Source organism: Onychostoma macrolepis, chromosome 02, assembly GCF_012432095.1.
Source record: "Onychostoma macrolepis isolate SWU-2019 chromosome 02, ASM1243209v1, whole genome shotgun sequence".
Lineage (NCBI taxonomy): Eukaryota > Metazoa > Chordata > Actinopteri > Cypriniformes > Cyprinidae > Onychostoma > Onychostoma macrolepis.
Genome location: NC_081156.1, coordinates 22,933,926 through 22,947,216, shown reverse-complemented (window position 1 = coordinate 22,947,216; position 13,291 = coordinate 22,933,926). Strand labels below are relative to the sequence as shown.

Below are 13,291 nucleotides of genomic sequence, written 5' to 3'. Positions count from 1 at the left end.
CACAACTGCACTGTACAAAAACCTTCTTGTTATTTGCCTGTTGCACAGTCACATTTCTCTACCATGATCTCTGTGATATTCCATCTTCCATATGGCATTAAAATGTACATTATCAAATGGTATTTCATTTTGCTCTATTTAGCAAGGACGTCGCTAAAAGATAATAAAAAATTAATTAATTTTAAAACTTCATTTAGGATTATAATCATAATCAATACAAAAATGGACTACAAAATACCAAAACCACCAATCAACATCCAAGAAAAAGAAATGCAATCTGTTCTTTGAAAGAAAGCTTGACACATTTCTCTCTGATAAATTACTAGAATGTTCAAATAAATAACTACAGTATAGATGTATTTAAAATATTTTATCTTACCACAGAAAAGTTATTGGGTTTCTATATACAAGAGATTTCCAGAGCCTTTATTACCTACAGAATTATTTTAGATTCACATTTAAGACTGCACCTAGAGTACTGAATCCCTTTGAAAGTTACTAAAGTACAGTAGATAGATATCTTGTTGCTGTACAGTAACTTTTGGTTGTTTCAGTTACATCCAAAAATAATGACATACTTAACCAGTGGTTACCACACACTTTTTAAAATTATTATTCAATCAGATTTACATCAGAGAGCCTCAGTTAAGCATGGCTTTTGCCAGAAGGTGGAGCTCCAGGAACCATCCTAGTTCAGTCTCAGTTCAGTTAAAACAGAGCAGACATACACTGAGTCAGTCATACTCAGAGAGAGAACTGGAAGTCTTGACTCTCAAAGTTATTGTCTTTCATTAGTGTAGATGTTGTCCCTCGTATTTATTATATTTTCTCTCCTAAAAGGTGAGTGATTCAACAAGCTTTTTATACTGTTAACAAATCTGAATTAGTCCATTAGAAATGATTAATTAAAACATTGTTTGTTTTAAACAGAGAATGCTGGTGAAGATGTCATAAAACCTGTCTTGACAGAGAAGCAGGTTTTGGAAGGAAAAGATGTTACACTGATCTGCAGCTACACTGAAGCTGTCAATAATTTACAGTGGTATCGTCAGTATCCCGGATCCAAACCTGAAAATATAGTTTTTCACACTGAGAGCAGCAGTCAACCAGAGCCCAAGCTTCGTCTGTACGCTGTGGCCAATAAAGGAATCAAACTTATGAATCTCAGCATATCTTCTACACAAATGGATGATTCTGCTCTGTACTACTGTGCCCTGCAGCCCACAGTGACAGGAAACACAACTACACTGTACAAAAACCTTCTTGTTATTTGCCTGTTGCACAGTCACATTTCTCTACCATGATCTCTGTGATATTCCATCTTCCATATGGCATTAAAATGTACATTATCAAATGGTATTTCATTTTGCTCTATTTAGCAAGGACGTCGCTAAAAGATAATAAAAAATTAATTAATTTTAAAACTTCATTTAGGATTATAATCATAATCAATACAAAAATGGACTACAAAATACCAAAACCACCAATCAACATCCAAGAAAAAGAAATGCAATCTGTTCTTTGAAAGAAAGCTTGACACATTTCTCTCTGATAAATTACTAGAATGTTCAAATAAATAACTACAGTATAGATGTATTTAAAATATTTTATCTTACCACAGAAAAGTTATTGGGTTTCTATATACAAGAGATTTCCAGAGCCTTTATTACCTACAGAATTATTTTAGATTCACATTTAAGACTGCACCTAGAGTACTGAATCCTTTGAAAGTTACTAAAGTACAGTAGATAGATATCTTGTTGCTGTACAGTAACTTTTGGTTGTTTCAGTTACATCCAAAAATAATGACATACTTAACCAGTGGTTACCACACACTTTTTAAAATTATTATTCAATCAGATTTACATCAGAGAGCCTCAGTTAAGCATGGCTTTTGCCAGAAGGTGGAGCTCACATTCAACTTATTTCAAAACAGAGCACATGCAAACTGAGTCAGTTAGGAGGAAACTGTAAGTCTTGACTCTACAGAACTTTTGTCTCATTGATGATGTTGCTCCTGGTCCTCATGATATTTTTGCTTTGTAAGGGTGAGGAATGCATGAGAATAATTTCCAGATTATTGATTTTGACTGCATTAATGTCTTAATAAACCAACTATTTATATAGTCTTAATTAGTCCATGAATTTAAATGTTTTTTAACTGATTGATTGATTTTTTTTAATCAGATAATGCTGATGCTGAAGTAATAACATCATTCTCCTCAAAGCAGCATGTTTTGTCAGGAAGAGATGTTACACTTTCCTGCAACTACAGTGGCAATGTTCGCAGTCTGCAGTGGTACCGTCAGCATCCCGGATCCAAACCTGAAAATATAGTTTTTCACACTGAGAGCAGCAGTCAACCAGAGCCCAAGCTTCGTCTGTACGCTGTGGCCAATAAAGGAATCAAACTTATGAATCTCAGCATATCTTCTACACAAATGGATGATTCTGCTCTGTACTACTGTGCCCTGCAGCCCACAGTGACAGGAAACACAACTGCACTGTACAAAAACAGACAATCAGGACACACTGCAATTACCAAACATTACCAACATGTACAATAAGGAAAAATGAAAGAAAATTAATTAAGAGAGCTGGTAACTTACATCAACCAGCGTAAAGATCTTTCAAACTTGTGGTTACAGCACTTTAACACTGTATATTTTCCACATAGCTTATTGTCCAAAAGAAACATTTTGTTTTTTGTGAAATCATTATATAGATGATTAAACAACAGCCATACCGTATTTAAAAATCTTCATTTTAATTAGAGGGTAAACTAAAATGTATTCAGTGAGTATTTGTAGGGTAAGATGAAAAAGTATTTTGTGTGGGAGGAGCTCAAGGTTTTGTCAGCTTCAGCAGATTTTTGAGTTTTCTCAACTTGTTGTATTCAGTTTATACAACAAAAAGTTAAGAAAACTCAAAAATCTCCTACAAAATAAGTTGAGAAAACTTAAATAAGGCAACCAGCTTCAGCAGATTTTTGAGTTTTCTCAACTTGTTGTATTCAGTTTATACAACAAAAAGTTAAGAAAACTCAAAAATCTGCTGAAGCTGGTTGCCTTAAACTTTTAAGTTTTTTACAGAGCAGATATGAAAAGCAACATAATATCTGTACAGTGCCACTGCAATGTTTGTAAAATATCAGCTTATTTATATACTGTCCATACTTGTAGGTTAAAATGAGTGTATGTATGTGTGGGAGGAGCTCAAGGTTTTGTCAGCTTCAGCAGATTTTTGAGTTTTCTCAACTTGTTGTATTCAGTTTATACAACAAAAAGTTAAGAAAACTCAAAAATCTGCTGAAGCTGGTTGCCTTAAACTTTTAAGTTTTTTACAGAGCAGATATGAAAAGCAACATAATATCTGTACAGTGCCACTGCAATGTTTGTAAAATATCAGCTTATTTATATACTGTCCATACTTGTAGGTTAAAATGAGTGTATGTTTGTGTGGGAGGAGCTCAAGGTTTTGTCAACTTCAGTGGAAGAAATCAAGAAGACAACACTTTCCTTCATACAGATCCTGATAGAAGTCTGAACTCAAACTACAGAAACATGTTACTCATCTCTTCTGTTTTAGTTTTTATCCTCAGTTACTGTAAGTATTGCTAGTCATACACATTTTGCACCATATTTATGTATGAATCAAAGACATGCCCATTTTTAAATTCATTCTAAACATAATCCATTACATTGCTTGACTATTTATCATCTTTGCAGGTGAATCTAATGGGAATGTCATCAGACCAAACCAGCCATCTGTAGTTTTAACTGAAGGAAGCAGCACCGCTCTGTCCTGTTCATATGATGGATCAGCTTACAGTCTCCACTGGTATCGACAGAAGCCTGGATCAAAACCAGAGTTTCTGCTGCTGATTGTGAAGTCTACTAAAACTGTAGTCCCAGCTTCTCCACCTCATCCACATATGTCCATCACACTCCATGATAATAAAAGTGTGGATCTGAAGATCTCCTCTGCTGCTGTATCAGACTCTGCAGTGTATTACTGTGCTCTGCAGCCCACAGTGACAGGAAACACAACTGCACTGTACAAAAACCTTCTTGTTATTTGCCTGTTGCACAGTCACATTTCTCTACCATGATCTCTGTGATATTCCATCTTCCATATGGCATTAAAATGTACATTATCAAATGGTATTTCATTTTGCTCTATTTAGCAAGGACGTCGCTAAAAGATAATAAAAAATTAATTAATTTTAAAACTTCATTTAGGATTATAATCATAATCAATACAAAAATGGACTACAAAATACCAAAACCACCAATCAACATCCAAGAAAAAGAAATGCAATCTGTTCTTTGAAAGAAAGCTTGACACATTTCTCTCTGATAAATTACTAGAATGTTCAAATAAATAACTACAGTATAGATGTATTTAAAATATTTTATCTTACCACAGAAAAGTTATTGGGTTTCTATATACAAGAGATTTCCAGAGCCTTTATTACCTACAGAATTATTTTAGATTCACATTTAAGACTGCACCTAGAGTACTGAATCCCTTTGAAAGTTACTAAAGTACAGTAGATAGATATCTTGTTGCTGTACAGTAACTTTTGGTTGTTTCAGTTACATCCAAAAATAATGACATACTTAACCAGTGGTTACCACACACTTTTAAAATTATTATTCAATCAGATTTACATCAGAGAGCCTCAGTTAAGCATGGCTTTTGCCAGAAGGTGGAGCTCCAGGAACCATCCTAGTTCAGTCTCAGTTCAGTTGTTTAAAAACAGAGCAGACATACACTGAGTCAGTCATACTCAGAGAGAGAACTGGAAGTCTTGACTCTACAGAACTTTTGTCTCATTGATGATGTTGCTCCTGGTCCTCATGATATTTTTGCTTTGTAAGGGTGAGGAATGCATGAGAATAATTTCCAGATTATTGATTTTGACTGCATTAATGTCTTAATAAACCAACTATTTATATAGTCTTAATTAGTCCATGAATTTAAATGTTTTTAACTGATTGATTGATTTTTTAATCAGATAATGCTGATGCTGAAGTAATAACATCATTCTCCTCAAAGCAGCATGTTTTGTCAGGAAGAGATGTTACACTTTCCTGCAACTACAGTGGCAATGTTCGCAGTCTGCAGTGGTACCGTCAGCATCCCGGATCCAAACCTGAGCACCTCATTATGTTCTTTGAGACCATCCTCAAATCAGAGCCCGCTCTCCGTCTGACCGCTGCAGCTGATAAAGCAGCCAAAAGTATGAATCTGACCATCTATTCTACAGAAGTGAAAGACTCTGCCGTGTACTATTGTGCCCTGGAGCCTACAGTGACAGGAAACACAACTACACTGTACAAAAACAGAGTGAGAAAGTATATTTAAGACAGTAGATGATGATGATGCACAATGCAGATTTTAAAACTACACTTTTTATAAACTGGACCAGTTGCAACCTTTTGAAATAGTTTTCAAACACATGTAGAGTGCAATTGGTAGTGTCCTCACCATTAATATTATCAGACTACTTAATACACACTGTAAAAAAAAAAGTTGAGAAAACTTAAATAAGGCAACCAGCTTCAGCAGATTTTTGAGTTTTCTCAACTTGTTGTATTCAGTTTATACAACAAAAAGTTAAGAAAACTCAAAAAATCTGCTGAAGCTGGTTGCCTTAAACTTTTAAGTTTTTTTACAGAGCAGATATGAAAAGCAACATAATATCTGTACAGTGCCACTGCAATGTTTGTAAAATATCAGCTTATTTATATACTGTCCATACTTGTAGGTTAAAATGAGTGTATGTATGTGTGGGTGGAGCTCCAGGAACCATCCTAGTTCAGTCTCAGTTCAGTTGTTTAAAAACAGAGCAGACATACACTGAGTCAGTCATACTCAGAGAGAGAACTGGAAGTCTTGACTCTACAGAACTTTTGTCTCATTGATGATGTTGCTCCTGGTCCTCATGATATTTTCGCTTTGTAAGGGTGAGGAATGCATGAGAATAATTTCCAGATTATTGATTTTGACTGCATTAATGTCTTAATAAACCAACTATTTATATAGTCTTAATTAGTCCATGAATTTAAATGTTTTTAACTGATTGATTGATTTTTTAATCAGATAATGCTGATGCTGAAGTAATAACATCATTCTCCTCAAAGCAGCATGTTTTGTCAGGAAGAGATGTTACACTGATCTGCAGCTACACTGTCACTGTTCAGAGTTTACAATGGTATCGTCAGTATCCCGGATCCAAACCTGAAAATATAGTTTTTCACACTGAGAGCAGCAGTCAACCAGAGCCCAAGCTTCGTCTGTACGCTGTGGCCAATAAAGGAATCAAACTTATGAATCTCAGCATATCTTCTACACAAATGGATGATTCTGCTCTGTACTACTGTGCCCTGCAGCCCACAGTGACAGGAAACACAACTGCACTGTACAAAAACCTTCTTGTTATTTGCCTGTTGCACAGTCACATTTCTCTACCATGATCTCTGTGATATTCCATCTTTCATATGGCATTTAAATGTACATTATCAAATGGCATTTTATTTTGCTCTATTTAGCAAGGACGTCCCTAAAGGATAATAAAAATTAAAAACTTCATTTAGGATTATAATCATAATCAATACAAAATGGACTACAAAATACCAAAACCACCAATCAACATCCAAGAAAAAGAAATTCAATCTGTTCTTTGAAAGAAAGCTTGACACATTTCTCTCTGATAAATTACTAGAATGTTCAAATAAATAACTACAGTATAGATGTATTTAAAATATTTTATCTTACCACAGAAAAGTTATTGGGTTTCTATATACAAGAGATTTCCAGAGCCTTTATTACCTACAGAATAATTTTAGATTCACATTTAAGACTGCACCTAGAGTACTGAATCCTTTGAAAGTTACTAAAGTACAGTAGATAGATATCTTGTTGCTGTACAGTAACTTTTGGTTGTTTCAGTTACATCCAAAAATAATGACATACTTAACCAGTGGTTACCACACACTTTTAAAATTATTATTCAATCAGATTTACATCAGAGAGCCTCAGTTAAGCATGGCTTTTGCCAGAAGGTGGAGCTCCAGGAACCATCCTAGTTCAGTCTCAGTTCAGTTGTTTAAAAACAGAGCAGACATACACTGAGTCAGTCATACTCAGAGAGAGAACTGGAAGTCTTGACTCTCAAAGTTATTGTCTTTCATTAGTGTAGATGTTGTCCCTCGTATTTATTATATTTTCTCTCCTAAAAGGTGAGTGATTCAACAAGCTTTTTATACTGTTAACAAATCTGAATTAGTCCATTAGAATGATTAATTAAAACATTGTTTGTTTTAAACAGAGAATGCTGGTGAAGATGTCATAAAACCTGTCTTGACAGAGAAGCAGGTTTTGGAAGGAAAAGATGTTACACTGATCTGCAGCTACACTGTCACTGTTCAGAGTTTACAATGGTATCGTCAGTATCCCGGATCCAAACCTGAAAATATAGTTTTTCACACTGAGAGCAGCAGTCAACCAGAGCCCAAGCTTCGTCTGTACGCTGTGGCCAATAAAGGAATCAAACTTATGAATCTCAGCATATCTTCTACACAAATGGATGATTCTGCTCTGTACTACTGTGCCCTGCAGCCCACAGTGACAGGAAACACAACTGCACTGTACAAAAACCTTCTTGTTATTTGCCTGTTGCACAGTCACATTTCTCTACCATGATCTCTGTGATATTCCATCTTTCATATGGCATTTAAATGTACATTATCAAATGGCATTTTATTTTGCTCTATTTAGCAAGGACGTCCCTAAAGGATAATAAAAATTAAAAACTTCATTTAGGACTATAATCATAATCAATACAAAATGGACTACAAAATACCAAAACCACCAATCAACATCCAAGAAAAAGAAATTCAATCTGTTCTTTGAAAGAAAGCTTGACACATTTCTCTCTGATAAATTACTAGAATGTTCAAATAAATAACTACAGTATAGATGTATTTAAAATATTTTATCTTACCACAGAAAAGTTATTGGGTTTCTATATACAAGAGATTTCCAGAGCCTTTATTACCTACAGAATTATTTTAGATTCACATTTAAGACTGCACCTAGAGTACTGAATCCCTTTGAAAGTTACTAAAGTACAGTAGATAGATATCTTGTTGCTGTACAGTAACTTTTGGTTGTTTCAGTTACATCCAAAAATAATGACATACTTAACCAGTGGTTACCACACACTTTTAAAATTATTATTCAATCAGATTTACATCAGAGAGCCTCAGTTAAGCATGGCTTTTGCCAGAAGGTGGAGCTCACATTCAACTTATTTCAAAACAGAGCACATGCAAACTGAGTCAGTTAGGAGGAAACTGTAAGTCTTGACTCTACAGAACTTTTGTCTCATTGATGATGTTGCTCCTGGTCCTCATGATATTTTCGCTTTGTAAGGGTGAGGAATGCATGAGAATAATTTCCAGATTATTGATTTTGACTGCATTAATGTCTTAATAAACCAACTATTTATATAGTCTTAATTAGTCCATGAATTTAAATGTTTTTAACTGATTGATTGATTTTTTAATCAGATAATGCTGATGCTGAAGTAATAACATCATTCTCCTCAAAGCAGCATGTTTTGTCAGGAAGAGATGTTACACTTTCCTGCAACTACAGTGGCAATGTTCGCAGTCTGCAGTGGTACCGTCAGCATCCCGGATCCAAACCTGAGCACCTCATTATGTTCTTTGAGACCATCCTCAAATCAGAGCCCGCTCTCCGTCTGACCGCTGCAGCTGATAAAGCAGCCAAAAGTATGAATCTGACCATCTCTTCTACAGAAGTGAAAGACTCTGCCGTGTACTATTGTGCCCTGCAGCCCACAGTGACAGGAAACACAACTGCACTGTACAAAAACAGAGTGAGAAAGTATATTTAAGACAGTAGATGATGATGATGCACAATGCAGATTTTAAAACTACACTTTTATAAACTGGACCAGTTGCAACCTTTTGAAATAGTTTTCAAACACATGTAGAGTGCAATTGGTAGTGTCCTCACCATTAATATTATCAGACTACTTAATACACATCCTAAAAAAGTTGAGAAAACTTAAATAAGGCAACCAGCTTCAGCAGATTTTTGAGTTTTCTCAACTTGTTGTATTCAGTTTATACAACAAAAGTTAAGAAAACTCAAAAATCTGCTGAAGCTGGTTGCCTTAAACTTTTAAGTTTTTTACAGAGCAGATATGAAAAGCAACATAATATCTGTACAGTGCCACTGCAATGTTTGTAAAATATCAGCTTATTTATATACTGTCCATACTTGTAGGTTAAAATGAGTGTATGTATGTGTGGGAGGAGCTCAAGGTTTTGTCAACTTCAGTGGAAGAAATCAAGAAGACAACACTTTCCTTCATACAGATCCTGATAGAAGTCTGAACTCAAACTACAGAAACATGTTACTCATCTCTTCTGTTTTAGTTTTTATCCTCAGTTACTGTAAGTACTGTTAGTCATACATTGTGTTTTCACACATATTTTGCACCATTTTCCAGAACATCACTAAAAATAAATAAATAAAAACATGCTTTTTTTTTTACTCTAAATGTAATAATTACAGTCCTTGATTATTTATCATCTTTGCAGGTGAATCTAATGGGAATGTCATCAGACCAAACCAGCCATCTGTAGTTTTAACTGAAGGAAGCAGCACCGCTCTGTCCTGTTCATATGATGGATCAGCTGACAGTCTCCACTGGTATCGACAGAAGCTTGGATCAAAACCAGAGTTTCTGCTGCTGATTGTTGAGTCTTCTAAGTATGTCACCAAAGCTGACCAACCTCATCCACATATGTCCATCAGACTCCATGATAATAAAAGTGTGGATCTGGAGATCTCCTCTGCTGCTGTATCAGACTCTGCAGTGTATTACTGTGCCCTGCAGCCCACAGTGACAGGAAAACAAACTACACTGTACAAAAACCATATTGTTTCTTGCATATTGTATAATAATCATATATTTAAGCCTCCCCTCATGCAGTGTCTCATTATTTTTCCTCCTTCCTTTCTTTACAAGGTGGTCTTTCTCTGAGAACTACTGTAGCCTGCCATTTTAGCAAATGTTTTGGGCCTTTTACTTGTTATTTATTGGTCATTTAAGGCCACAACTTTTTTTTTACTTTTTTATTTTTTTTGCACAGTAAACATAAATTGTACTAAAAATGTAATCTCTCTGGACAGTGACAGTCTTTATTACTGTACCTTATTACATACTTCTTTAATTCATCATTTCAATCTTCTTGTACAAGTTACTGTATAATTTACTAGGTCAAAAATTCTGTAAGTTTTTTTTTTTACATTACAGTACAGTGCATACAGTACAGTACATGATGAATTATGAGATATTATAGGAAAAAGTGATCTCACATGCATTCTCCAGAAGGTGGAGCTCCAGGAACCATCCTAGTTCAGTCTCAGTTCAGTTGTTTAAAAACAGAGCAGACATACACTGAGTCAGTCATACTCAGAGAGAGAACTGGAAGTCTTGACTCTCAAAGTTATTGTCTTTCATTAGTGTAGATGTTGTCCCTCGTATTTATTATATTTTCTCTCCTAAAAGGTGAGTGATTCAACAAGCTTTTTATACTGTTAACAAATCTGAATTAGTCCATTAGGAATGATTAATTAAAACATTGTTTGTTTTAAACAGAGAATGCTGGTGAAGATGTCATAAAACCTGTCTTGACAGAGAAGCAGGTTTTGGAAGGAAAAGATGTTACACTGATCTGCAGCTACACTGTCACTGTTCAGAGTTTACAATGGTATCGTCAGTATCCCGGATCCAAACCTGAGCACCTCATTATGTTCTTTGAGACCATCCTCAAATCAGAGCCCGCTCTCCGTCTGACCGCTGCAGCTGATAAAGCAGCCAAAAGTATGAATCTGACCATCTCTTCTACAGAAGTGAAAGACTCTGCCGTGTACTATTGTGCCCTGCAGCCCACAGTGACAGGAAACACAACTGCACTGTACAAAAACAGAGTGAGAAAGTATATTTAAGACAGTAGATGATGATGATGCACAATGCAGATTTTAAAACTACACTCTTTATAAACTGGACCAGTTGCAACCTTTTGAAATAGTTTTCAAACACATGTAGAGTGCAATTGGTAGTGTCCTCACCATTAATATTATCAGACTACTTAATACACATCCTAAAAAAGTTGAGAAAACTTAAATAAGGCAACCAGCTTCAGCAGATTTTTGAGTTTTCTCAACTTGTTGTATTCAGTTTATACAACAAAAAGTTAAGAAAACTCAAAAATCTGCTGAAGCTGGTTGCCTTAAACTTTTAAGTTTTTTTACAGAGCAGATATGAAAAGCAACATAATATCTATACAGTGCCACTGCAATGTTTGTAAAATATCAGCTTATTTATATACTGTCCATACTTGTAGGTTAAAATGAGTGTATGTATGTGTGGGAGGAGCTCAAGGTTTTGTCAACTTCAGTGGAAGAAATCAAGAAGACAACACTTTCCTTCATACAGATCCTGATAGAAGTCTGAACTCAAACTACAGAAACATGTTACTCATCTCATCCGTTTTAATTTTTATCCTCAGTTACTGTAAGTACTGTTAGTCATACATTGTGTTTTCACACATATTTTGCACCATTTTCCAGAACATCACTAAAAAATAAATAAATCAAAAACATGCATTTTTTTACTCTAAATGTAATAATTACAGTCCTTGATTATTTATCATCTTTGCAGGTGAATCTAATGGGAATGTCATCAGACCAAACCAGCCATCTGTAGTTTTAACTGAAGGAAGCAGCACCGCTCTGTCCTGTTCATATGATGGATCACCTTACAGTCTCCACTGGTATCGACAGAAGCCTGGATCAAAACCAGAGTTTCTGCTGCTGATTGTTGAGTCTTCTAAGTATGTCAACAAAGCTGACCAACCTCATCCACATATGTCCATCAGACTCCATGATAATAAAAGTGTGGATCTGGAGATCTCCTCTGCTGCTGTATCAGACTCTGCAGTGTATTACTGTGCCCTGCAGCCCACAGTGACAGGAAAACAAACTACACTGTACAAAAACCATATTGTTTCTTGCATATTGTATAATAATCATATATTTAAGCCTCCCCTCATGCAGTGTCTCATTATTTTTCCTCCTTCCTTTCTTTACAAGGTGGTCTTTCTCTGAGAACTACTGTAGCCTGCCATTTTAGCAAATGTTTTGCACCTTTTACTTGTTATTTATTGGTCATTTAAGGCCACAACTTTTTTTTTACTTTTTTTTTTTTGCACAGTAAACATAAATTGTACTATAAATTTAATCTCTCTGGACAGTGACAGTCTTTATTACTGTACCTTATTAAATACTTCTTTAATTCATCATTTCAATCTTCTTGTACAAGTTACTGTATAATTTACTAGGTCAAAAATTCTGTAAGCTCTTTTTTTTTACATTACAGTACAGTGCATACAGTACAGTACACGATGAATTATGAGATATTATAGGAAAAAGTGATCTCACATGCATTCTCCAGAAGGTGGAGCTCCAGGAACCATCCTAGTTCAGTCTCAGTTCAGTTAAAACAGAGCAGACATACACTGAGTCAGTCATACTCAGAGAGAGAACTGGAAGTCTTGACTATCAAAGTTATTGTCTTTCATTAGTGTAGATGTTGTCCCTCGTATTTATTATATTTTCTCTCCTAAAAGGTGAGTGATTCAACAAGCTTTTTATACTGTTAACAAATCTGAATTAGTCCATTATAAATGATTAATTAAAACATTGTTTGTTTTAAACAGAGAATGCTGGTGAAGATGTCATAAAACCTGTCTTGACAGAGAAGCATGTTTTGGAAGGAAAAGATGTTACACTGATCTGCAGCTACACTGTCACTGTTCAGAGTTTACAATGGTATCGTCAGTATCCCGGATCCAAACCTGAGCACCTCATTATGTTCATTGAGACCATCCTCAAATCAGAGCCTGCTCTCCGTCTGACCGCTGCAGCTGATAAAGCAGCCAAAAGTATGAATCTGACCATCTCTTCTACAGAAGTGAAAGACTCTGCCGTGTACTATTGTGCCCTGCAGCCCACAGTGACAGGAAACACAACTGCACTGTACAAAAACAGAGTGAGAAAGGATATTTAAGACAGTAGATGATGATGATGCACAATGCGGATTTTAAAACTACACTCTTTATAAACTGGACCAGTTGCAACCTTTTGAAATAGTTTTCAAACACATGTAGAGTACAATTGGTAG

At 35.3% G+C, this 13,291-nt stretch overlaps 5 gene segments (V, D, J or C); all 5 read left to right on the top strand.

Moving 5' to 3' along the window:
* Window positions 1-2,007: 2,007 nt before the first annotated feature.
* LOC131530249 (T cell receptor alpha variable 25-like) lies at window positions 2,008-2,768 on the top strand. The segment is given in 2 exon segments: window positions 2,008-2,048; window positions 2,188-2,768. Coding segments are annotated over 2 exon segments (420 nt in total).
* A 2,076-nt stretch (window positions 2,769-4,844) lies between these two features.
* Window positions 4,845-5,542, top strand: LOC131530381 (T cell receptor alpha variable 25-like). The segment is given in 2 exon segments: window positions 4,845-4,884; window positions 5,021-5,542. Coding segments are annotated over 2 exon segments (390 nt in total).
* A 2,861-nt stretch (window positions 5,543-8,403) lies between these two features.
* On the top strand, window positions 8,404-8,929 carry LOC131528254 (T cell receptor alpha variable 25-like). The segment is given in 2 exon segments: window positions 8,404-8,443; window positions 8,580-8,929. Coding segments are annotated over 2 exon segments (390 nt in total).
* A 1,212-nt stretch (window positions 8,930-10,141) lies between these two features.
* Window positions 10,142-12,589, top strand: LOC131528248 (T cell receptor alpha variable 17-like). The segment is given in 4 exon segments: window positions 10,142-10,615; window positions 10,706-11,037; window positions 11,893-12,075; window positions 12,566-12,589. Coding segments are annotated over 4 exon segments (579 nt in total).
* Window positions 12,459-13,177, top strand: LOC131528240 (T cell receptor alpha variable 17-like). The segment is given in 2 exon segments: window positions 12,459-12,737; window positions 12,828-13,177. Coding segments are annotated over 2 exon segments (390 nt in total).
* Window positions 13,178-13,291: the final 114 nt, after the last annotated feature.